Genomic DNA, 23070 nt, shown 5'->3' with positions numbered 1-23070 from the left:
TTCATCTATCAAATGGGAATAGCACCAACCCCTCAGCTTACCACTGGACCACCAGGGAATTCAGTTGTCATAAAAATGAAATGAGGGCTTCCCTGGTGGTGCAGTAGTTGGGAGTCCACCTGCCGATGCAGGGGACACGGGTTCGTGCCCCAGTCCGGGAGGATCCCACATGCCGTGGAGCGGCTGGGCCCGTGAGCCATGGCCGCTGAGCCTGCGCGTCCGGAGCCTGTGCTCCGCAACGGGAGAGGCCACAGCAGTGAGAGGCCCGCGTACCGCAAAAAAAAAAAAAAAAAAAAAAAAAAGAAATGAGACACAGCTTTGGGAAAGATCCCTAGTGTTCTCCTTACTTGCTGCAAGTAATAAACCCTTCCTTCTCTTGAAAAAAAAAAAAAATGAAATGAGAAAATGCATGTAAAGTCCCTGGTTCAAAATAAATGTTTAATAAAGGATAGCTTCACTTTGTTATAAAGCAGAAACTAATTAAAAAAATAAAATAAATAAAGGATAGCTATCTTAACCCTTTATAATGATGACAATAATAATAATAGCTGGAGGTACACAGCGGTCTTTAGAGAATGCTTTCTAGAAGGAAAAGGCCTGTTACAGCATGTCTGTCTGTCTGTATAACACTGTAATTTGTTCTTCCACTTTGGAAAACTGGCAATTTCTACTAAAACTAAACAGATGCCTACTCTCCTACGTAATCATTCAGGAGTAATGAAATGCCCTTCACAAAAAGACATGCAGAAAACGTTGACAGTAGCTTTATTTACGATATCCCAAAACCGGAAACAACACAAATGTCCATCAATAGGTGAATGGATAAGCAAACTGTGGAATATTACACAGCACTAATATCTGATACATGCAACAAGATGAATAAATATCAGAAACATATTATGCAGAAGACACCACACTAAAAAGAGTACACATGGTATGCCCCATTTATATGAAGCTCAAAGCAGGCAAAGTTCATCTATGGTGACAGAAATCAGAATACCTGTTACCTTTGGGAGTAAGTATGGATGAGGAAATGATAGGAGGGAATCTTCTGAGGTGACAGAAATGTTAAAGCTCTGTATCTTGATCAGAGTGGTGGCTACATGCTATATTATATGTAAAAATACATCAAGCTGTACACTTGAGGTGCATATTGTTTACCATATGTAAGTTAAATGGCACACACACATACACACACCATTTTGGCGTGATGGAAATCTTCTTCGGAAGCCCAGCCATAGGGAACATAAAACTCAGCCCTTCTCCCTTCCTCTGGACTTCATCAGAGCTAGGCATCTAAAACTGCCCTCCTACATGGACCTCTTTAGATGGTGCCCATTTTTGGAGAGAAATATGAATGAGAACCAGGAGGAAGAGCTCTTTCAGGCATCCCCTCATGGGCCTGCTTAGGGCTCCAGGCAACAGGCCTTACCTTACAAGCTAGCTGCCACAGATGCAGAGGCCTCTCTCTTTCTAGTAAAGTTAAGTTTGACTGTTTCAGACATATCCTCGCCCTGATCAGGGGGTGGGGGAGGGATGGGGGAACCACGAAGATGTCCTGTGTCCCTGCCTAAGGTTCAGCAGCACGGCTGTACCACCACAATGAGCAGATAGCCCCAGACGACAGAGAACTCTCAGATCCTGAGCTGGCCCTCTATGGTCCAGCCACTCTTCCCCACCTGCAGTCCCTTTCTTAGAAATTCCAGCTTCATAACAAGGAAAGTGGCATCTCTCAATTCTCTGTGGAGCACAGCCAAGTTCCAATTCCACTACAATGCATTAAGCCCACCCTGGTGCGAAGCACTGAGTGAGAAGTGGAAGACGCAGTCTCTGCCCATGAAGGCTTACAGTTTGGATGCGGAAAAAGGCAACTTTAAACAAGATTACATCACGCTCTCAAGCATGTGTTTGGGCCTACTGTCAGGGTATTCACTGTTCAGAGCTGAAGAAAATGGCTTTGGGCCATGGGAGTCAGAGCCATAGGATACCAGAGGAAGCTGGCCAGCAGCTCCTGCCACCCTAGACTTCTCTCTCTGGGAGCATTCCAGAGGTCTTTGGTAGGGAGAGGTCCTGACATGGCCCAGGAACCACTCCCTCTGCCTTTTCTTTCTGAATTAGGCTCAACCAGGAAAAAGGTCTGCAACTGCACTGCAGTCTGCCTGGTACAGGGTAGGGCGTTCACTCCTTGGGGCAAAGAGGTGCTGATGGACTTGAAGCCCAACATCAGTAAGGCAAGGAGGAACCCAGAACTCTGGCCTGCTGACTCCCAGCCCAGCCACCCGCAGGCCCCGTGTGGGGTGGGGGGAAATTCAGCAAGATACTTACCAACTGGAAACAGCTCTCAGCTCTGCTCTGTGAGTTCTTCCCCAGAATGGGTAATAGTGTCCTCGCTCCCTCTCTCCCTTTCTTTCTCTCTCTCTCTCTCTCTCTCTCTCTCTCTCTCTCACCACTTCCCTACTCTTTCTCACTCTCTCTCCCAAGCACATATTTGGGTAAGTGACTCTGCTAATCCTAACCAGGCAGAATAATACCGGCTGGCCTGGGGCCTGGCGCCGTGTGGGTGTGTGCACGGGAGAGAACCGTGCAAACTTCTCTGCAGCCTGTCAGTTCGGGCAGCAAGCACAGCTACAAGACAGAGATGAAGCCTGTGTGAGTGGCCTGTGTGTGTTCAAGTGCATCAGGTATATGTTCTGTACCTGAGCTTCTCAAAAGAACTCTGAACAGCAACCTCGCCATGGTGACATCCAGGTGGCAGCCCAGTCATCCTAACCGCAGGCCAAGGACATCAGAGAATCAGCAGGCTTCTGGGAGTCAGACTTGCAGACATGCAGCCAAGAGATCAGTCTTGAGATAGCTGGGTGTGGGAGTGTGTGAAGAGGCTTAGAGTCCCAGCATCAGACTGACAGGTTTTCCACCAAAATGTGCAGGATCTGAACTAGTATATGTGACAGGTGAGTGTGAGAGAGTAGTGGGGGAAAGGGGAACTGGAGGGGATAACGGGGGTTGACTAAGAGAGAGATGGATGGATGGAGGAATGTGACCTGAGTAGAGAGACCTGGAGTCCGTGGGGTGAGGTGGGCCGGGATGGTGCTGACAGCTGTTGAGGTGTGGAGTCGCGCGGGTATGTACTAATCACCATGCGTATTCAAGCTTCCCTTTTCCCGCCGTGGCGCCGCAGAGTTCCCTCTCGCCCCGCAGGAGCGGCGAGCGGTGGGTGTTCGGGGTCTCCGCCGGCGGCGGCTCGAGGCCAGCTGAGCGGGGCCAGGGAAGCTCCTCTGCCTGCCTCGGGGCCGCCGGGCGGCTCACCCGGCGGGGCCCAGCCTCCAGGCTCCCAAGGCGCGGGCCGCTCCAGCGCTGTTGCAGGATTCCCGGCCGTGGGAAGAGGAGCGCCTCGCTCCATCGGAGCGGAGGGCACAGCTCGCTCCGGCTGTCGGGGCCTCCGCCGCGCGGGGCAGACGCGGGGCCGGCAGCCGCGCTAGGTCGGCGGGTCTCCACGGCGTCCGCCGGCGGTGCTCGGGCTGGAAGACCGGAGCCAGCGCCTCTTCCCGCTAGGGCCCGAGCTCCCAGGGCACGGGCCAAGTGCGGACGGACCCCGCCGAGGCCCTCGGCATCTCCCGGCCCAGTCCGCAGAGCGAGCACCGCAGCTGCGGGCCGCCGAGAAACCCGGGCCGGAGAGGCTGGGAGCTCCGCCCGGCCCTTGGACGTGGGCACCGCCCCAAGGTCACTGAGCCGGAGCCCTGCGCGCCGCAACGCCCTGGGGCCCCACACAAGCCTCGGCGCGGTCTGTCTTGCCGGCGGGATCCCGACCTCGCCCAGAAGCAGGGCCCTACCCAGCCTGCCCAAGAGGGCTGAGAAGTAAACCAAGGCACGCCCCACCGCTTCCTGGAGAGATCGGTACCTGGGAGCAGGACTCCTCTTCCTTCCCACTCAGAAAATCCTTGAGAGCAACCCCTTCCTTTACCCCCAACCCCTACACACACACACAGACACACACACACACAGTCCTTAAGGGCTGAAAAGGGAGCCAAGTTTGGAATTCAGGGAAGTGATGACACACACAACAATGCTGTCACACCTGGCTGCTGCAGGCCAGCGGCGGAAACGCCTGCAAGGGGGGGAGGGGGAGAGGGAGGGGGAGGGGGAGGGGGAGGGGAGGGGAGGGGAGGGGAGAGGGGGAGGGGAGGGGGAGGGGGAGGGAGGGGGAGGGGGAGAGGGAGAGGGAGGGGAGGGGGAGGGGGAGGGGAGGGGAGGGGGAGGGGAGGGGAGGGGAGGGGAGGGGGAGGGGAGGGGGAGGGGAAGAGGGAGAGGGAGGGGGAGGGGGAGGGGGAGGGGAGGGGGAGGGAGAGGGAGGGGGAGGGGGCGCCAGCCCGGGTGGCCAGAAAAACGCAGAGGAGAGAGCAGCCCCCCACCCCCCAGCTGTATTTTCCCCTGCCAAGGCCCTGGGGGAGGATGGACAGTGAGGTCAATCTGCAGCAGCCCCAAACCCAACTCACACCACTCCCACCCATAGCCTGGGCACCTAATGGGGGTAAGGAAGCAGAACACACCTTCGCTCTTGCTCAGGAAGCAACCACAGGAGTTTTGAAGAAAGAGCTGATTGCCCCGGTGTATGTTGGAAGCAGTGAAAGAAAACAATCAAGCCACTTGGGACCTTTTCAATGGCGGGTGGAGAAAGGTATTTAGTGAGGTGAGTTTAGGAGAGCCCTGCTGAGCTCTCTGGAGTCATCTTCAAGATGCTGAATTCCAAAGAGCCTGACCACCCTGTCCTCCTTTCGTTTAATCTCTGAATGCAGATCAGGGGCCTGAGTGGGAAGAGGCCGCACATGAGGGTGGCCTGTGGATGCTGGGGGAAAGGCCCATAGGCCACCAGTGGCTCTTCAGGCTTCCTCAGAGACTGGGCAGCTTGGGAGGAAGAGGTAGTGACAGGCATTGGGCCAGCCACTCCAGACATGCCAACCACTATACACACCCGCATGACATCCATTCAGTTCACCTTCCTCCACAAAGTATCCTGGCCCCGTCGGCGACAAGGGGTTTGGGGCATGAAGACTCAAAACACCGGCCATCTCTCTCACACTTTAGGATTGCAGACTTTTTGTTAAGGCTGAGTTAACTGTTAAAAGACACACCTGACTATTTTGCCAGCACTGATTTCCCCTGAGACAACCTCCCTGCAGGCAACTGGGTCCCAATCAGACTTCTGCTGAAAGTAGGTGAGAATTCACCCCTCAGCCCCGGAGAAAGATCGAACAAATGTCTTGTCAGGAGAGAGATTTGAACAAGTACCTCCCTTACAGCCTGTTTTTCTTCCTAGGCTGTGATAGATTATATACACCGGCAGCGAGAGAGGCAGGAAGAATTGAGAAAGAAAGAAAAGGGGAAATGGGGAAGGGAAGGAAAGAAGAAATAAAGGAGAGAGAGGAGGAGAGAGAAAAGAGGAAAAAGAAAGAAGATGCGATATTCATGAGCCACATTTACTCTGATACATGATACACATATACCATTACATATCTATAAGTATAAATGTGTTTTACCCCATAAATATAAATATCACACCTTGTATATGTGCATACCTGTGTTTCTGCACCAGCACACGCACACCCGGACAGCTGGTATCTCACGTGTCACAAGGACAGACCCTCCCCATGACTTCTATTTGTGATGCGGTGCACATACATATACAGTCCCCCAAAGCCCCACGGCAACATCTGCTGCTGTGTCGGCGCAGGAGCAGAGTGGGGTCTACTTGGTTAAAGGGAGTCTCTGTGTGTGAAAGCACACATCCAACCCGTAGGATTACGACACGGTTACTGAGTAGGGGTCTGGTCCCTAGGTCCAGGAGCGGCGCAAGGAAGGGTGCAGGGGCTTCAGGCGGAGCCCCCGGGCCCCTCTTCCCAGCGATCTTCTTCCCCGGCTCCGTCCCGGCCCAGTCACCCTGAGAGCGCAAGGGACAGGCCAGGCCGAGGTTTCTTCGTTCAGTGACACGCGTTTCTGGGCTGAATTTCCCAAAGCCAACGCGCAGCTCTCTGCACCCCACCCTCGTCCGGCCCCCTCGCCGTCCCGCCCCTCTCCCGGACCGGAGCTAGAAGTTCAGCCCCCAGCCAGCAGCGAAGGGCAGAGCAAAGGAGTCGTTTTCTTTCACCTGGAAGCTGCGAGGAGGCTTCGCGCGCCTCTTCCCGCTAGGGCCCGAGCTCCCAGGGCACGGGCCAAGTGCGGACGGACCCCGCCGAGGCCCTCGGCATCTCCCGGCCCAGTCCGCAGAGCGAGCACCGGCAGATTCAAGGGCTTGTGAGAGCGTGAGCGCGGCTGTCCGCCGGGCCCCCTAAGCTCGTTGGGAGGGGGCAGGCCGGTCCGGGCTGTTCGGGGCGTTTACAAAAAGTGACTTGGAGATGAACTCTCCCATGCGCGACTGGCCGCCCCGCTATAGGGGCGAAGGCGCCTGACGCAAGCGGAACTCGGCGGAGCCCATACGAATCAGAACAGAGCGAGGCTCCTGGCGCACTAGGGACTCCAGGAGGCAGCTCCGCCAGAGACGCGGGTCTTGCCTCGGGAAACCGGAGGGGGGGGAGGGGAAGAGCGCAGAAAAGAAAACCCACCGAGGCGGGGACTGGCCTGGGCGGGGAGGGGCGGCGGAGCCGGAGCCCCTCTCTGTTGGGCGGACTGCCCATGGCCAGAGGCTGAGTTCCACTCCCGCCGACCTCTCCCTAGGGGAAGGGAAAGAAGAGAGAGGCGCGAGAGGCCGCCAGCGAGAGCGCGGGCGGCATCCGCAGTCTCCAGAAGTTTGAGACTCGGCCGTGAGCGGACTTGTGCGCCGGGACTCTTTGCCGCGCCAGCGCCAGCGGAAAAGAGCAGGGACTACCCGGCCGCGGCGCGCCGGCTTTGTCATGATGGCTAGCTATCCCGAGCCCGAGGACGCCGCGGGGGCCCTGCTGGCCCCGGAGACCGGCCGAGCGGCCAAGGAGCCCGAGGCGCCGCCGCCGCCGCCGAGCCCGGGCAAGGGTGGCGGCGGCGGCGCCGGGACAGCCCCGGAGAAACCGGACCCGGCGCAGAAGCCCCCATACTCGTACGTGGCGCTCATCGCCATGGCGATCCGTGAGAGCGCCGAGAAGAGGCTCACGCTGTCCGGCATCTACCAGTACATTATCGCCAAGTTCCCGTTCTACGAGAAGAACAAGAAGGGCTGGCAGAATAGCATCCGCCACAACCTCAGCCTCAACGAGTGCTTCATCAAGGTGCCGCGCGAGGGCGGCGGCGAGCGCAAGGGCAACTACTGGACGCTGGACCCGGCCTGCGAGGACATGTTCGAGAAGGGCAACTACCGGCGCCGCCGCCGCATGAAACGACCCTTCAGGCCGCCGCCCGCGCACTTCCAGCCGGGCAAGGGGCTCTTTGGGGCCGGAGGTGCCGCGGGTGGCTGCGGCGTGGCAGGCGCGGGGACCGACGGCTACGGCTACCTGGCGCCCCCCAAGTACCTGCAGTCCGGCTTCCTCAACAACTCGTGGCCGCTACCGCAGCCGCCCTCGCCCATGCCCTACGCCTCGTGCCAGATGGCGGCGGCCGCTGCGGCGGCGGCTGCAGCAGCGGCGGCCGCAGGCCCGGGCAGCCCAGGCGCGGCCGCTGTGGTCAAGGGGCTGGCGGGCCCGGCTGCCTCGTACGGGCCGTACTCACGCGTGCAGAGCATGGCGCTGCCTCCCGGCGTAGTGAACTCGTACAACGGCCTGGGAGGCCCGCCCGCCGCGCCCCCGCCGCCGCCGCCTCACCCCCACTCACACCCGCACGCACACCATCTGCACGCGGCTGCCGCACCCCCGCCGGCCCCGCCGCACCACGGGGCCGCCGCACCGCCCCCCGGCCAGCTCAGCCCCGCCAGCCCGGCTACTGCCGCGCCCCCGGCGCCCGCGCCCACCAACGCACCCGGCCTGCAGTTCGCCTGCGCCCGGCAGCCCGAGCTCGCCATGATGCATTGCTCTTACTGGGACCACGACAGCAAGACCGGCGCGCTGCACTCGCGCCTCGATCTCTGAGAGGCCAGGGCCCGCCGGCTGCGAGGATGCAGGAACACGCGACGCCGGCCTTGGACGCAGCCACCGCCGCCAGCCAGACCGCGCGCCCGCTGGGGCCGCCCCCTGAGCCAGCGCCCACGGCCCCTCTGCGCCTCCGCGCTCCCCTCGGCTCCCCTCGGCTCCCCTCGCTCCTCTTTGTCTCCGCTTCTCCTCCTGTGCTCGCCTCCCTGCCCTCTATGCCCTTTCGCTCCTCCGGCCTACAGGCCGCCTCTCCACGCATTTTCTACAGGCCTAGTCTTCTCCGGGCGCCCCAGCGTCCAGGCTGGACACCGGTTGCCAAAATTCACGGCGGAGAGGAAGTGCCCGGGGCCGAGGTGCAGCCGGGCGTCGGCGGCGCAGATCTCCTGGCCTTCTCTCACAGGTCGGTGCGCTCGCGCTCGGCTCTCTCCGTCCGGCTGCCGCGCCATCCTTGGCTAGAAGCGCCGGCCTGGGCGGGCAACGAGACCCGTGCCGACCGAGAAAGGGACGAAAGTGTATTTGCTCCGCGTACCCTCTTGGAGCTGTTCAGAAGCCCCTTGCTGGGGCCCACTGGGCCGGGCGGGGGCTGGGCCGGAGCAGGGAGCCGGGGCCGCCTCGCTCGGCCGCCTGCGCCCGGGTTTACACCGCATCGGGGCTCGGAGAGGGGCTGCGTTTCCCTCGCTCTCCATCCCGGCGCTTCGGGCCCCTTCAGGCCCGGGCGGCTGGCTAATGTTTTGCTAAAAAGATGGGGAGGGCTATTTTAGATGATATCAAAAAAATATTTTTTTAAAGAAAATCTCACCGGAAAACCGGCGAAGTATTGTGGCCTTGGAGTTTGCTAAAGCAAAACATGAAATTCTTCTCTACAGGAGATTTGATGTAGAATTCCTGTCGGCCCTTCAAAAAGCTGTGTTCACAGAGGCAGGAGAATATTCCCAGTAACAGACGGTTTCCTCTGCAAACTAGAGGATGTCCCCCCTCAACCTATCTTTTAAAAAAAAATCAAAAATTTTCCCCTATCTTCCGATGCAAACCCCCGAGCGCTGGGAGATCACTGCCTGCCAGGCGGAAGCTGCAGGGACAACTCATCCCCTCCCTGATTTTTGTTTTTCAAACGTCTTGCTTCTCCCACCTTGGGCAGGAGAAATGTGAAACCCGGCAGCAGTCGGACCAGGCGGGCTTGTGGCCCCGAGCCTGCTGGCCCAAAACTCTAGACCTGGTTGTTCTGTAGTGTGTCGTTTGGAGGACCAAATTTTTCTAGAAAGAACTAGAGCACTTTTGTTGTTTTGTTGTTTGTTTGTTGTTGTTTTGTCTTGTCAATTCCCGAATAAATTTTTTGTTCTTTCTTTTCACACGGACTTATGTTATTTACGTCGCGCCTAAGTTTGTTCAGCAGCTAGTTAAAAGAGGGAGATTTTCAGCAAAAAGTTATCCTTTTTCAGATAAACAAGGGTTGAGGGCAGCCGGAGCGGGGGACCTTTGTGGTTGTCGCTGCTGCTTTGTCTTCCCGGGGATTGTTTGTTTTCTGTGTCATCACTGGTCTGTTGAGGCTGTTTCACGTCATCGCAGAGACATTATTTGCCGTGGTTCTTTCACAAGGCGTGACTGTATGTAGGATTTGTTCTATTTTTGCATCCATGCAAGTTTGAACTTTACCTCCTCCACAGCCGTGCTAGGTGTATGGGCTGTGTTTTTATTATGTTGTCTTCACGCTTTTCAATTTTTCCAGTTAAATCTAACAGCCAGAAGAGTTTATTCCAAATAGATAAAATCCTGGTTGCGGAAATGCTCTGTAAGCTGAAAACCTCTGTACAAATGTAACGAGTGACTGATTGCCTTATTTTTAATGGTCAGGATTCATTTACCTTGAGATATGTGTAAGAGATTTGGCAATATCAGAGATAGGTGAAAGTACGGCCTGGCTGTAGAAATGTAATATTTTCTCTCTCTTTTTCTTTACTGAGACTCTTCGAATAACGAATTGAGACTGGTGCTTCCGCGCAGGCACACGGGAGTTCGACCGGATTACAGGCCGGGGCTGAGAGGGGGATTAGAGGTGGTCAGCTTTCAGTCGTTCGGTGGGATGACAAGTATCAGCCAACTCTTGCTGCCACTGCAGCGGCACAGCTTGAGCTGGACCCTGCTCGCAGCCACGTGTTGCTCACTGCCCCCCACCCAGCCTGTACAGCAGTGGCCACAGGTCCAGGCCGACCAGTAAGCCGGGAGGAGCTACCCGTGGCAAGGAATGAGCCTGCAGGCCTCCCACTTCAGCCTATACTGGTGGTTACGCCTTGGCAGTGTTAGAGTGGGAGCCCTGTTGTGTGTAGTTGGCCCCAAGGGGAAGTGGCTCAGGCTCAGAAATCCCACTTCTTCCTCGGGCATCCCGGGGAGGCTGGAAGGTGGAGGATGAAGCCGTGCAGTTCTGAGGAGCATCACCCTGAGACCGGGACTGGAGCCTGCCAGGGCCAGGGGAACCAGAGCAGGCTGCAGATGAGGTTCAACCCCGGCAGGCGAGAAACCCAAGAGGCTGGTCAGGCTTGGTGTCTGGGTGCTTCTGGCAACCTGTTCCACCTTTGTCTGGCTAAGGTGAGGTGGGGAAAAGAAAGTAGATGGCTGCGTGCTTGCCCGTGCTTTCTGTGATGGGAACATGTATCTCATTGGTAGTTGTATAGTCTATGCCTGCTGCAAATGTGTGTGTACAGTGTAAGTCACGTCCTGGTGACAGGGAGAGAGGTGTGTATATCTGTCATTCACCCTCAGAGAGGGCATATATTTTAGGCATTGTAATAATCATATGGCTAATATTCAGGGAATGGTTACTGGGACCACAGCGTGTGTTGCATTCATAAGTCATTGGTAACATATGCAGTTATGTTCTGGGTATATAATTTTGGTTTGTTGAATGAAAACAGAGAATACATACAGAGCCTTTGCTTCAGCTGGTCGAGGCTCTCTGTTCCAAGGCTGACTCTCAGCACCCCACAACTGCTATTCCAAGCAGAGAAAGAAGAGAAGGGAAGTCTTCTGGGCAGAGCCTCCAGTGAGGTGGGGAAGTTGGCCTAGGCCAGCGCTGAAGGACAGAGCCTTTCTCTGTCCCCCAAGAACTGAAAGGCGAGAGGCACCCACGACTGGGGAAAGAGCAGTAGCCTCACCCAGTTCGGAGGATGAGATGGAGGAATCGGGGAGGGATTCCTGGTCTACACAGGGATTAGAGGAGTTGAGAGAAGGGAGCCAAGTCATACCCCACTTCCCCATGGATGCCCGCAGAAAGACATCTGTCTCTAATTCCAGCCCCAGGAGGTTCTCCAAATCTCTACAGTTTGGTCATTTCCCCCCAGTGTTACAAGTTCGGGGCAATGGTTGATTTTCTTCATCTTTCATTTCCTTTCTTTCCTCTCCCCCTTTGCACTTTTGAGTTTCTGTTAGAGAAGATGATTTAAGGAATTCCCTAAGGAAGGACAAAAGTATTTAAGAGAGTTCCTGATATGTAGCAATTATGCCTTAGCGTATACAGTCTGGTCTAGATGGCCAGACCATGTGGGTATATGTATATATGTTTGCCAGAGTGTATTGTAAATGCAACGTAAATAGCTTGATATAAATACGCTGCCAATTTCTGCATGTCCTGGGTAACGAGTTGCTACACATGGCATTGAATGAGGAGTATGTGCGCACTTGTATGCATGTAAACATCCTCACACTCAGCACTGACAAGATGAGCCCCTCTCCTCACATTTACACACAAATTCTTGGTCATCCCCGCCGCCTCGAACTGCCCAGCCAGAGTACTTGGGTTCTGGTGGGGGAGAGTGTCCAGTTCTCAGGGGGACCTGGGAGAAATCTTTGCCAGTGCAGTACATGCACCAAGGGACTGTAACACGGGGACCTAGGAGGTCCTCTGGGATGGCCCCGCACCCTACTCCAGAGGGTGTTCTGGGCCTGCTTCCCCCTTTGCCTAAGTGAAGCGTGCACTACTCTACCTCCTGGCGGTGGGCAGGCAGGAAGCGCAAGACCTTTCGCCCGAGGTTAGGTGTCCTTCTGCTCTTGTCTGGGCCTCTCACTAGCCAAGGCTGGAGCTCCAGGCTGGGAAGAGCCCCCTGGTGGTGGGTGGAAACCAGGGGTGGACCAGGGCTTCTTGCAGCCAGATGGGCAGGAGGGGATGGGCCAGGAACCTGGGTCAGACCCAAGACAGTCGGCCCATGAATAAGCTCTTCCCTTAATGGAGGTCTGGAGCACCGGAACCGCTGAGCCAGTCTCCTGGTCTCCAGGAGTGGGTCAGGGGCCAGGAAGAGCGGCTTGGTCAGGCTCAGGAGTCCTGCGGTGCTCCCACTCTGTGGAGATAAGCCAGCGGTGACTATGCCTTGTCAGTCCCGCTGCCTCTGGAGGGCAGCCCCCGCTTCTGGGAGTAGCCTGTGGAACCTGTATGAAGGGATGGGCCCAGGAGCCCACACCTCTCCTCTGTGGTGGGGACCGGAGGCCTGGAGTGGTTGGGAGCGACCTTCCTGCCCCAGAACCACAACCAGAAGGGAAACATTCTTCAGTTCACTTCTGAAGGATTCTTGAAACCGAGTGGTCTGATTGGCTTTCTGCTTTCTAGAGAGAGGGCTCCATTCTGTCACAAGAGTGTCTGGGCCCCAGGAACCCCAAATCTTGTTTACATTTAAGGAACCTGGGGTCCTGAGAAGAGAACGAGCCAGCCAGAGGTCACCCAGCTGTCTGTCGGGCAAACAGCCTCAAAAATTTTAAGGAGAGACCTGAGAGTACCGAGCCCAGCTGCCCAACTGGGCCCTGCCAACCGATGTTCGACGTTGGGGAGCTCAGTGGGTGAAGGGGGAGCCAGCCAGAGGAGAAGGAAGCACAGGGCTGGGTCTGAGCTGTGGGCTGATTTTATTCTGGAAACTTCTGCTGTGCCAGCTGTTTGCTGCTCGCTCCTCGGTGGTAAGCTCTCACAAACTTGTTCTGGGACCACGTCACCCCAGGGAGATGGTTTGTGCAGGAGGGGGCAGGGACAGGGACTGCTCAGCCTGGAAGGACTAGTGTGGAGGCTGGTGACTTCCTTTAATAAGTGTGGGACCTTGGGGGAAAAAAACCCTTCTGAATTTCAGTTTTCTCGTCTGTAAAATAGAATTATATATACCTTACCAGGGTTATTAAAATAATTAAATGTTCTCCTGTCAAAATGCCCAGTTTATAATAGATAGTCAATATGGTTTTCCTTCCCCTATTGAAACAGGAAAGTAAGAAAGAAGGGAGGAAGGGAGGGAGAGATGAAGAGAAGGGGGAGAATGGGGAAAGGAGGGAAAGAGGAAGAAAGGCAAAGCCTTTGGTAGTAACTCTGTAGGGCATGACGTCCAAATGCAGCGGCTATGGCCACACCTGCATGGCCCAAGAGCCCAGGCCACTGATCACCTTCGCTGTCCGGGCTCGGGCGATTGCGTCCACCCTGCCTCAGCCCCTTGACCCTGGGGGTGAGGCGCGTTCTGTTGCTGGGAATACCCGATTCGTGGGGGCACAGACGGAGAGCCTGGTCCGGGGCTCCTCCAACCGCCCTCTCGCTTCTCCTAAGCCAGTATTCACCGATGCGTGAGGTTTTCCCTGAAAAAGGCCCACTGACCTGCGAAGTGACACCGACTCAGGCGCTTGGGTCCAGGGGCAGCCGCCACTCTCAAGCTCTTGGGCCGACACCCCATGCCCTCAGGTGCCTCCCTCTGGAACGCGAGGCTGTTAGAACTTTTTCCCCCTTTTTCAGAAAAGCAGTAGGTAGCCACGAGGTGGGAGGTGGCGGAGGTCAGCTTGTGGGAGAGGCTCCCCCCGGTCTTTGTGGAGAAACGGGAAACCTGAGGGGTAAACGCAGGAAACGGGTTGGCCGAGCTGCGGCGGGCAGAGGCGCAGCCCGCGGGTGACAGCGGAGTCCGCATGCGGCCGTGGCTCCGCACAGCCGGGCCCGGGCGCCAGAGCCTCCAGTCCGCGGCCCCGGTGACGGTGCTGCAAGCGCGGATCACCAGGCGCGGACCCGGTGCCTCCTGGCAACTCTAAAACTTCGGTGAGAACGACTGGGCCCGCCTGAGCTCAGGGTGCTCCGGACATCAGGGCGAGCAGGCGAAGCGCAGGAGACCCTGACCGTCCCCGGAGGTGGTGGAGCGCACCGGGCATTGGCCACCCGAGCCCCCGCCAAGCTGGGAGACTGACTCCGCTTCTGCGTGTTGGGAGCTCAGCCTGACCTCGTTGTCCTTAGTAATAGCACTATCAAACCGAATAAAATAAAACCTTTTCCGGATTCTCCACGGAAAGTTTTCTTTAGGCAGGCGAAGAAAAAGAAAGGACAGGATCCCGGGAAACTTCAATCCCTGTGGATGAGGAGGGAAGGTGAATGTGCTTTTTGCTTTTTTTTGTTTGTTTCTAGGGAGAAAGAAGGAAATTCGACACATATTTTTAAAAATCTACCCCCAACAAGTCCCACAGGCTGTGAGTGTGAGCAGAGTCAGGAAACCGAGCCCCCGCCCGCAGTGACATCGGGCCTTTGTCTTCTTTCCTGAAGCCCCCATGACTGCTGACCGCGCCAAGATAAAGGCCGGGTCAGAGCCCTGTGGAATCCCGAGGGAGGGGGCAGCGGGGCTGTCCATTGGCCGCTTCCAACAGGCCGGCCTTGCCGGAACGGGGCTACCCAGCCAGGGGCTGCTCCCCCAGCCCCAGGCCCAACTGAGGCACGGATCCGCGTTTCTCGACTTGCCCTGAGTCTTCTGCCACTAAGTTCCCTGGACCCAGTCCCCACCAGCGTTACGTTTTCCTACTTAAGGGCTCCAGGAGGGGTGAGGGGCCATGCCCGCCGTCTCCCCCCACCTCCCACCCCCGGGACGGACGTCGCCTGACTTGGTCCTCTAGAGTGGAATCGTGAGCAACTGCTGCTGCGTCTCTGGCGTTTGCGGCCGCTGGGCTCGGTTGGCCAACAGGATCCGAACCCGTGCCGTGACTTCGCCGCTGCGCCTCTGTGCCTTCTCGCGGCCCTGGAGACCCCTCCGGCTCTTGGACTCAAATTTTCGGCGTAACGCCCTCCTGTCGGCCGAATGGGTCCGCGGAGGTGGCGGGAGAGCGTTTGTGACCCTATCCTACCCCTTTTTGTGATTTAGAAACGCGGATCGCCGCGGAGCTCAAGCCTCCGTGGTGTTGCCTTTGCACGGCGGCGTGGAGACCCCAGGGTACGCGTAGGGTCCGTTTCCCCGCAGACACACGCAGGTGATGCGAGTGCTGCGCAGCTCACACTTCTTCCGAAGAAAGAAGGGGAAGCCGAGCCCGGCGACCTGCGCGTGCGGAGATGGAGGAATCTTCAGCAGTCAGGCTGCGCGCCTCCCACGTACACCAACCAGGTTGTGCGCTGGGGCCCCCAGCCGGCGCTGCAGCCGCACATTTTCCCAAGCTGAGGGCGAATCCTCGGTTCCCCTCCCTTCATGATGGCTTGTAGGGGTAGGGGCCCGGGCCGTTCTCCCTGAGCCTACTGGAAGATCCGTGCCCCTCTTTTATCTTCCATGGGGACGCGACCCGGGGAGGAAAAGGAAAGGTGACAGACCAGGGAAGTGAGGCCCTGCAGCCTAGCGTGCCGGGAGCGCCCTCCACCTCTTCCTCTCTCGCCCCTGCCCCCCCGCCCCCGCTGACTCGGGGATCTTGGTCCCCACTGAAACTGGAGCTGCCCACCGGCCATCAGATGAGAGATAAAGGAGCCTGGCGGCGCCGAGGCGCTGACCGGATCCGGGCTTTGCCGCACCCTGGAGCGGCACCTGGGATCCTACTTCCCCAGGTGGCACTGACTCAGTTGGAGAGAAACGGGTCGGCGGAGCAGTGTGCACATTCTGCCTCCAGGCACAAACAGCCGCGTCCGCGTGCGCAGTGTGCATAGACACCTCTGCACGAGGATATCCCGTACCCATGTGCGTGTACACGCATACGTGTGTGCATCTGTTATCAGTCTAGAAAGACAAGCAGACACATTTACACACGCGTGATATACCTGTGCACACGTTTGAACTCTGTTCTTGCATCTGCCCTGTTCGCGCGCTGCGCAGACGGTGAGGGAGCCGGCTGCTCGTGAGTAGTAATTATGCCTCATATTTACATAGGCCTTTACAGTTTCTCGTCACGATTTTTACAACTACCCTGGAGATACTGTCCTTTCAAATTTTAAGTGGGGAAACAAGCCAAGGCAAGTTAATGGGTGCCCGTTTGCATGCAGACTGTGAGAGAGCGGGGCCAGCCAAACACCTCGCCCGCTGTTGAACGTGGATGTGTTTGCTAGACGCGCTCCGAGGTTGGCCCGTTGACCGCCCTAAGCTACCTCCAGGCCCGGCGGGCCTTGGCCTTTCGCCAGGCTTCCCGTGAAGCCCACCGCGCCGGGTGTCTAGTCTCAATTCGTTCGCTGATAAAGAGCGTACTGCTAGAGCTCGGTGACCCTGGTGCCCAGAGCAGGGGAGCTCGGGCCTCGCCGGACTGCCGCGAAAGAGAGCCCTAAGAGTCCAGGGCCGTGACCGCCCACGCGCAGCTGGGTCCCAAAAGTCTGGCTGGCCGGCATCCCCAAGGCAGCCACGATAGGCAAATGCGCCATCCTTTCACCCCAGCCACAAAACCAGGAGCCCTGAGTTGTGCCAGAGCAGAAGCAGTGACGAACGAATTCTGCTGTCTTGAATCTCTAATGACCCTGCAAGACGCGGAGCTCACCATGCCCATTTTACAGAAGTGATTAGTCTCTCTGCAAGAGAGGTACAGTAAGTTGCCCCAAATTCAACAGCCGGGAAGTGACCAGGGTCGGGGCTGGAATCCCCAACTGGCCGAGTCTGGATCCCTAGACCGCGGCTCCGATGCCCCCAGCCGGGATCGCCAAGTCCTTCCTTACGCCACGTCTCCTGCGCGCGGCTCGAGACATCCGGCTCTTAGCCTCCGACTTCCCTCGCCAAGGACGCGAAAACTATTCTAGCTCTCACCAACATAATTTTAAAAGGTTCCTACACGCTTGGAACCTGTTTCTTATATCTACTATATTCCCTGTGTGTTGGGCTTTGCTTCTTGCTTTTTCTCCTGGGGCATTTGGTTTCCCCCCCGCCGCCTCCCCCCACCGCTTCCCCGCCCCAAGCCTTCACACTCGGAGACTAAGGTTGCCCGAGGGCTGCAGCCTGACCACATCTCGCCGGGTGCCCTTGGGTCTCGGCGCCCGGCTCCGGCAGACTGAGGTCGCTGGTCCCCGGGCTCCAAGGCCGCCCCCATCCCGCCGAGCAAGGGCACTGGAAGGGAGCCCGCGGCACGGCGAGGTCGCCTTGCGGCCTCTCTGCCTCCAGGCTGCCCTCTGCTGGCATTAAGCGACATCATCGCAGCCTCCCTCAGCGGCCCAGGAGCTGAGCCCACGAGAGGGGCTCGCGCAAGGCAAGGCTACCCCACAGCGCAGAGTGGCGGACACCACTCTTGCTGGATCCCGGGAGTGGCCGACGCGCCTTCAACCACTGCCGATACCCTCCGATATCTCTCAGTTTCTGGTCCCTGCTCCCCGCCGGCCCCGGACTCCGGGTGCTCCAACCAGGAGCTGCTCAGAGAGCCGAAGCTCTGCTCTGGCAATCCAGCTGCTCTGGGGCTTCCGCCCGGATCGCCGTCCCTCGGGGGAAGCGGGGGAAGGGTGGGAAACCGCAACCCGCAGGCGCCCGCCAGGCACGTCACGGCAGGCCATTTGGCGGACTCTGGGGAGCCCGAGGAGAACCCCAGTCTGTGCTCAGGCCCCTTTATTCTCAGCACCATGGCACTGGCACGCCTGGGTCAAGACCCAGAAAACCGTGCCCTCCCACTCCGTTCGACTTACAACTCCACTAGAGAGTCTCCTTGTCGCTTGGCTGCCTCTATTTCTTGCAAAGCACTTGTCTCCTCAACCAAATGAAGGGAGCCCCAAGGATCCGAAAGGACCGGTCCCCGACCCGCACGGCGCACGGCCTCGCTCGGAGTCGGCCTAGTGGTGACCGCGCCTCCGTCCTCACTCTTGAAACAAGCCTTGGGCCGTGAGGGGAGAAGACGCTTCCGCCTGCTGGAATCTAAGGTGGGATAAAAATTATTCAGTCATCATACCTGTGCCCTTCCAGTGCTACACATTAGGACTTTGCACGTTTTCCCCTTTTCCTCTTATTTACAAAGATAATTCAAATTGAAGAAAATTGAGAAAACAGAAAATTGAGAAGAGAAAACAAATATTACAGGTGATCCCAACCCCTCCTCCACGAGGTAACCCCGGTGAACATTTTGGTGACTTTCCTCCTATCTTTTATTTATCTATTTTAATAAGTCTAATTTCCATAATTACAAGAATATATTTTATATAGAATTTGCCACTTTGTATCATGCTTCTTTTAACCTCTCACTGTGGGGGTTTCTCCATATCTGATTCTTTGAAAGATGATTTGGAATGAATGCTTAATAATCTATCATATAGGTGAGCCATAATTTTTTAATATAACAGCACTAATCAGCTTTGTTTCAGGTCTAGGAATCACACTCTCTTGGTCATTAAATATGGAATCAGTAGTTGATCAAAAAATCTTGAGTCCCTTGCTGGCCCAAAAAGGAGTGTTGTGGTCCCACTCTCAGGGCACAAAGGATCCACCCAGAAATTTGGAATTGCCTTGAGCTGGGAGAGGGCCTTCCAGACTCTGCTGGCAGCTATTATTTCTCTTTGCTGGAGACCAGTGGAGCTGGGGTGCTGGAAGAAATGTCCTGAAAGAGAGCAGGGACCAGCAATGTGCCTGAAGAGCTGCCCTGGCCTGCCTCTAGGACCAAGCCCTGTATCCCCAGCTGGCACTCGAGACTGTATCTGCAGCCTGGGTTTCTGCATGCAGTATCTTGTAATAGGAGTCAAACATGCATTTATTTGGATCCTGGATCTTCCCTCAGAGGCTGTGTGACCTCGGAAAAGCTGCTCAACATCTCTGAACCTCATTCTAAAAATTGGAATAATAATGCTATCACACTGAGCCTTTTTAAAGTATTCAGCTACATGATTACGTCACTTAGCCTAGTGCCTGAACAAAGAAGTTCTCGATACATGGTAACTACTGCCCCGACTGCCTCTGCAGCTGCTATTGCTATTGCTTCTGGCATTAGCTTTGGTCTTAGGGATCACTGCAGTTGCCCTCTCCCTCAACTCCTGACCCCATTGCTACTGTTAAACACAAGCCTGAATCCTGGCACTAGGCCGGGTCCAGGTTCTCAGGGCTGAAGGAGTCATTTCCAGCACTCTGGTTGGGCTGCTCAGGACCTACTGACAATCAGGCCTGGGCTTGGGTTGTTTATACTAGAACCGTTAAAACAGGAAAATATGCAAACCCTTCATTCACAGGGATCCGGCTATTGTTGGGTCAGAAATGATATTTTTGTTTCTAAAATAAAAAGTACATTTGCTGCTTTACTCACACACACACACAAACACTTTTTGGGGGGTGGGGGTGGGTGGGGAGGAGTTGAGTATATAGGCAAAGTGAACGAGCTAGTTCATTTGACCAGTTCAACAAGCCTGAACTTCACTGGGCTCTTTTGTATATGTCCACAGACTAGGCTCTTATCCATCTCTCGAACAAAATGCCTTCAAAATCCATCTCCCAGGGACTTCCCTGGTGGTCCAGTGGTTGAGACTCCATACTTCCAATGCAGGGGGCGTGGGAACTAAGATCCTACATGCTACACGGGGCAGCCAAAAAAAAAAAAAAAATCCATCTCCCAGATGTGATGGGGGGACACCACCTCCAACTAGAAAAGAGGCTAAAGGGGAATTTCATAAGTTACACTAATTCAGCCAGCCTGATCCCAGTAGACTCAAATGCACATCAAAATCTCAGAGAGGGGACTTCCCTGGTGGTCCAGTGGTTAAGATTCCATGTTCCTGGGCTTCCCTGGTGGCGCAGTGGTTGAGAGTCCGCCTGCCGATGCAGGGGACGCGGGTTCGTGACCCGGTCCGGGAAGATCCCATATGCCGCCGAGCGGCTGGGCCCGTGAGCCATGGCCGCTGAGCCTGTGCTCCGCAACGGGAGAGGCCACAACAGTGAGAGGCCCGCATACTGCAAAAAAAAAAAAAAAAAGATTCCATGCTCCCAATGCAGGGGGGACAGGTTTGATCCCTGGTCAGAGAGTTAACGTGGTGTGGCCCCCCCAAATAAAAATCTCACAAAGAAAGTTTTTAAAGTGTGGATTTCATGACCCCCTTCATACTGGATAGCTTTTGCCTCTCCGGGGCTAGTGCTTGGCAATCCGTGTATGTGTACCTGTAAGTCAGTTCCCCCAGGTGATTCTGATGAAGCCCATGGAGGCACATTAGGGAACCACCGCTGTTCCCAATTGAATTGAAAGCTGAGGTTTCTCCAAGTGGACTCCGGAAAATACAGATTCCAAAGAATCTTCCATTGGGACCACATGGAATTACAAAAAGCCTGGTTCAAACACCGGATGTGTGTGTGAGTGTATGTGTGTATGTGTGGGGTGGTGAATACACGCTGGTTTTTGTGTGCTTCTGTTGTACTGTTGCCTTTGCATGTGTCAGGCCTGTTCGGTCACAAGTAATGTAAACCCACTAGAGCTGGCTTAAGCCAAACAGGAGGGGCAGGGGGAGATTGTTATAAGGATTTGTGGGTGACCTCTGGAGCTCCTGGCAGGGTGGCAGCCACACTTCCTGAAGGACTGGGACAACAGAGGCTGAGCTGATGGCAGGAACAGAGGTAGCTTCGCTCTGCAGACCAACTTTTTTTTTTAATATATATATATTTTTTTCACTTTGTCAATCTTTTTTAAATTTATTTTTGGCTGTGTTGGGTCTTTGTTGCTGCGGGCCATCTTTCTCTAGTTGCGGCGAGCGGGGGCTACTCTTCAGTGCAGTGCGCGGGCTTCTCATTGCAGTGGCTTCTATTGTTACAGAGCACGGGCTCTAGGTGGGTGGGCTTCAGCAGTTGTGGCTCGCGGGCTCTAGAGCGCAGGCTCAGTAGTTGTGGTGCACGGGCTTAGGTTGCTCCACGGCATGTGGGATCTTCCCGGACCAGGGCTCTAAACCTGTGACCCCTGAATTAGCAGGCCTATTCTTAACCACTGCGCCACCAGGGAAGCCCCAGACCAACTTTTCTTGCTGCTCTGACTGGGCCTCTCCTCTGCTCTGTTCAAGGGAAGAGCCCAGTTATAGCTCAAATCTCTGAGTCCCAATTCCATTTTCCTGTGACAGAGAAACTGGCCCACCTGGGTTGGGTCTTGTCAACTGGAGCTGTTGATGAGGGGGAGGGTCTAGTAGTAGTTTCTGATGGTTCCTTCCTGCGGGGAGAGAGCAGTCATGGCACTCATTGAAGGCTAAGCAGACACCCCAAAAGTCTGATTTGCTTCAGAATGGCCCCTTCAACCACTCAATCAGTAGCTCAGGGGTTCATGATACTAGCTGCACTCCGAAAATCACCCAGGGATCCTCAAAAACTATTGTGTCCAGGTTCCATATATGGGGTATAAGCAGGGCATCAGGATTTTTCAAAGCAACCCTGGTGATCCTAACATACAATAGCAATAACTAAATAGGGAACCTAGAGCAAATTTGGCCATTTCCTAAATACGCAGTGTCAACGTACAACCAATTAAAAGAAAAAGTTTGAAAACCTAATGGGTTGCACATGGCTTATTTTCATCTAAACTGGAGACTGACATCCTAATCCCAATGTTCAATGCCATGATTATTCACATTTGACGCTTTCTCAACCTCTTGGTGTAAATGTTCAGTTACATTCCGAAAGAAACTTGCCTTTTCTGGAGATCCTGAGCTACTAAACACAAAGGATGCCTCCCTGTGGCTGTGGTTGACCCCAGCCCACGAAGGACCGCTTGCCCCTTCTTGTCCGCGGTCTCCAGCTTGCTGAGACAGTCCCAAAGCTACCAGCACTGAAGCACGCTGACCTTGCTGGCTCCCACTCCAGGCTGGTGCTTCAGGGTTCCCACCCAGGGGCCTCTGACACAGGAGACCAAAGAGGAGAGACCCTGCCTCCTTAGCCAAGCTGGCAAACGCCTATCAAAACTTTGTCCTAGTCCATGGCAGGCTTGAGGAGAATCTTCACTTTATTCTATTTCCCCTCCTGGTAAGTTTCCCCAAACAGTTAATCAGCCGATCAGCAAGTATCTCATAAATAGCTATGATGTGCAAAGAAGGGAAAAAAAAAAAAAAAAAAAGCATCTCGCCCAGGACATCCTGTCGCTGGCAGAAGTGCAACAGTGACCCCTCTAGGCCTGGCCTTGCATGAATCTAAAGGAGCACATTAAAGGGATCCCTTCCTCAGGCCCTTTCCAGCCTGGCTCAGGGCTAGGTCTCAAGCACACCTAGAGGGTGAGGGATGGCAGGAAGGAGAAGGTAGCTATCATGCCTGGTTGCGTGCAAGAATGGGGGTAGGAGAGGCTGCTCTTCCCATGCCTGAAGCAACCTGAGAGCTGTTCCCTGCCCCAAGAACCAGACAGCACGGACAGCAAGACCAAATTGCCTCTGAAAGCTGGGAAAGGCAGTCAACACAAAGGCCAGTGACTGATGGAGGATGTACAGAGGGTGGGGCTGGGCACACACACACCATGACCACTTCGCAGCTACAGTAAGGGCTCAGAGATGCCAAAAAAAGCCTAGGGTAGTGGTTTTCAAAGTGTGGAATCCAGATCATCAGCATCACCTGGGACCTTATTGAAATGCAAATTCTCAAATGATTCAAACCCATTGAATCAGCAACTCTGGGGGTGGGGACTACAATCGAAGTCCTCAAGTTGGAGAACCAATGGTCTACTCTAGAGAATGCAGGGAGAGGAGGCACTCTTCCAGGTTCTTAGATCTCTAAATGGGTTCCATGAAGCCAGGCAGGACCTCAGAGATGTCACCCCAGCAAGAATCGCTGCCCCTGTCTTCCCTAGTACCAAACCACTCACCCACCCAACACACACGCACACACACACACACACACACACAATCACTCACTCACTCCCTGCCAGGAACTTCTGGCACACGCAGGGTGACACAGAGCCAGGAGACTCTCTAGAG

The 23070-nt window shown here is 55.7% G+C and overlaps 1 protein-coding gene across 1 annotated transcript; it reads left to right on the top strand.

Moving 5' to 3' along the window:
• Positions 1 to 6884: 6884 nt before the first annotated feature.
• FOXL2 (forkhead box L2) lies at positions 6885 to 8223 on the top strand (the record flags this gene model as incomplete). The annotated part of the gene is made up of 1 exon (XM_082626220.1): positions 6885 to 8223. The coding sequence occupies one exon, from the start codon at positions 6885 to 6887 to the stop codon at positions 8022 to 8024; it is 1140 nt and encodes a 379-aa protein (XP_082482346.1). The 3' UTR covers positions 8025 to 8223.
• Positions 8224 to 23070: the final 14847 nt, after the last annotated feature.

The sequence above is a fragment of the Mesoplodon mirus genome (assembly GCF_964341445.2).
Source record: "Mesoplodon mirus genome assembly, chromosome: 6".
In the NCBI taxonomy this organism is placed as follows: domain Eukaryota; kingdom Metazoa; phylum Chordata; class Mammalia; order Artiodactyla; family Ziphiidae; genus Mesoplodon; species Mesoplodon mirus.
Note: the sequence above shows the minus strand (reverse complement) of the source record. Positions and strands in the feature narration are given on the sequence as shown.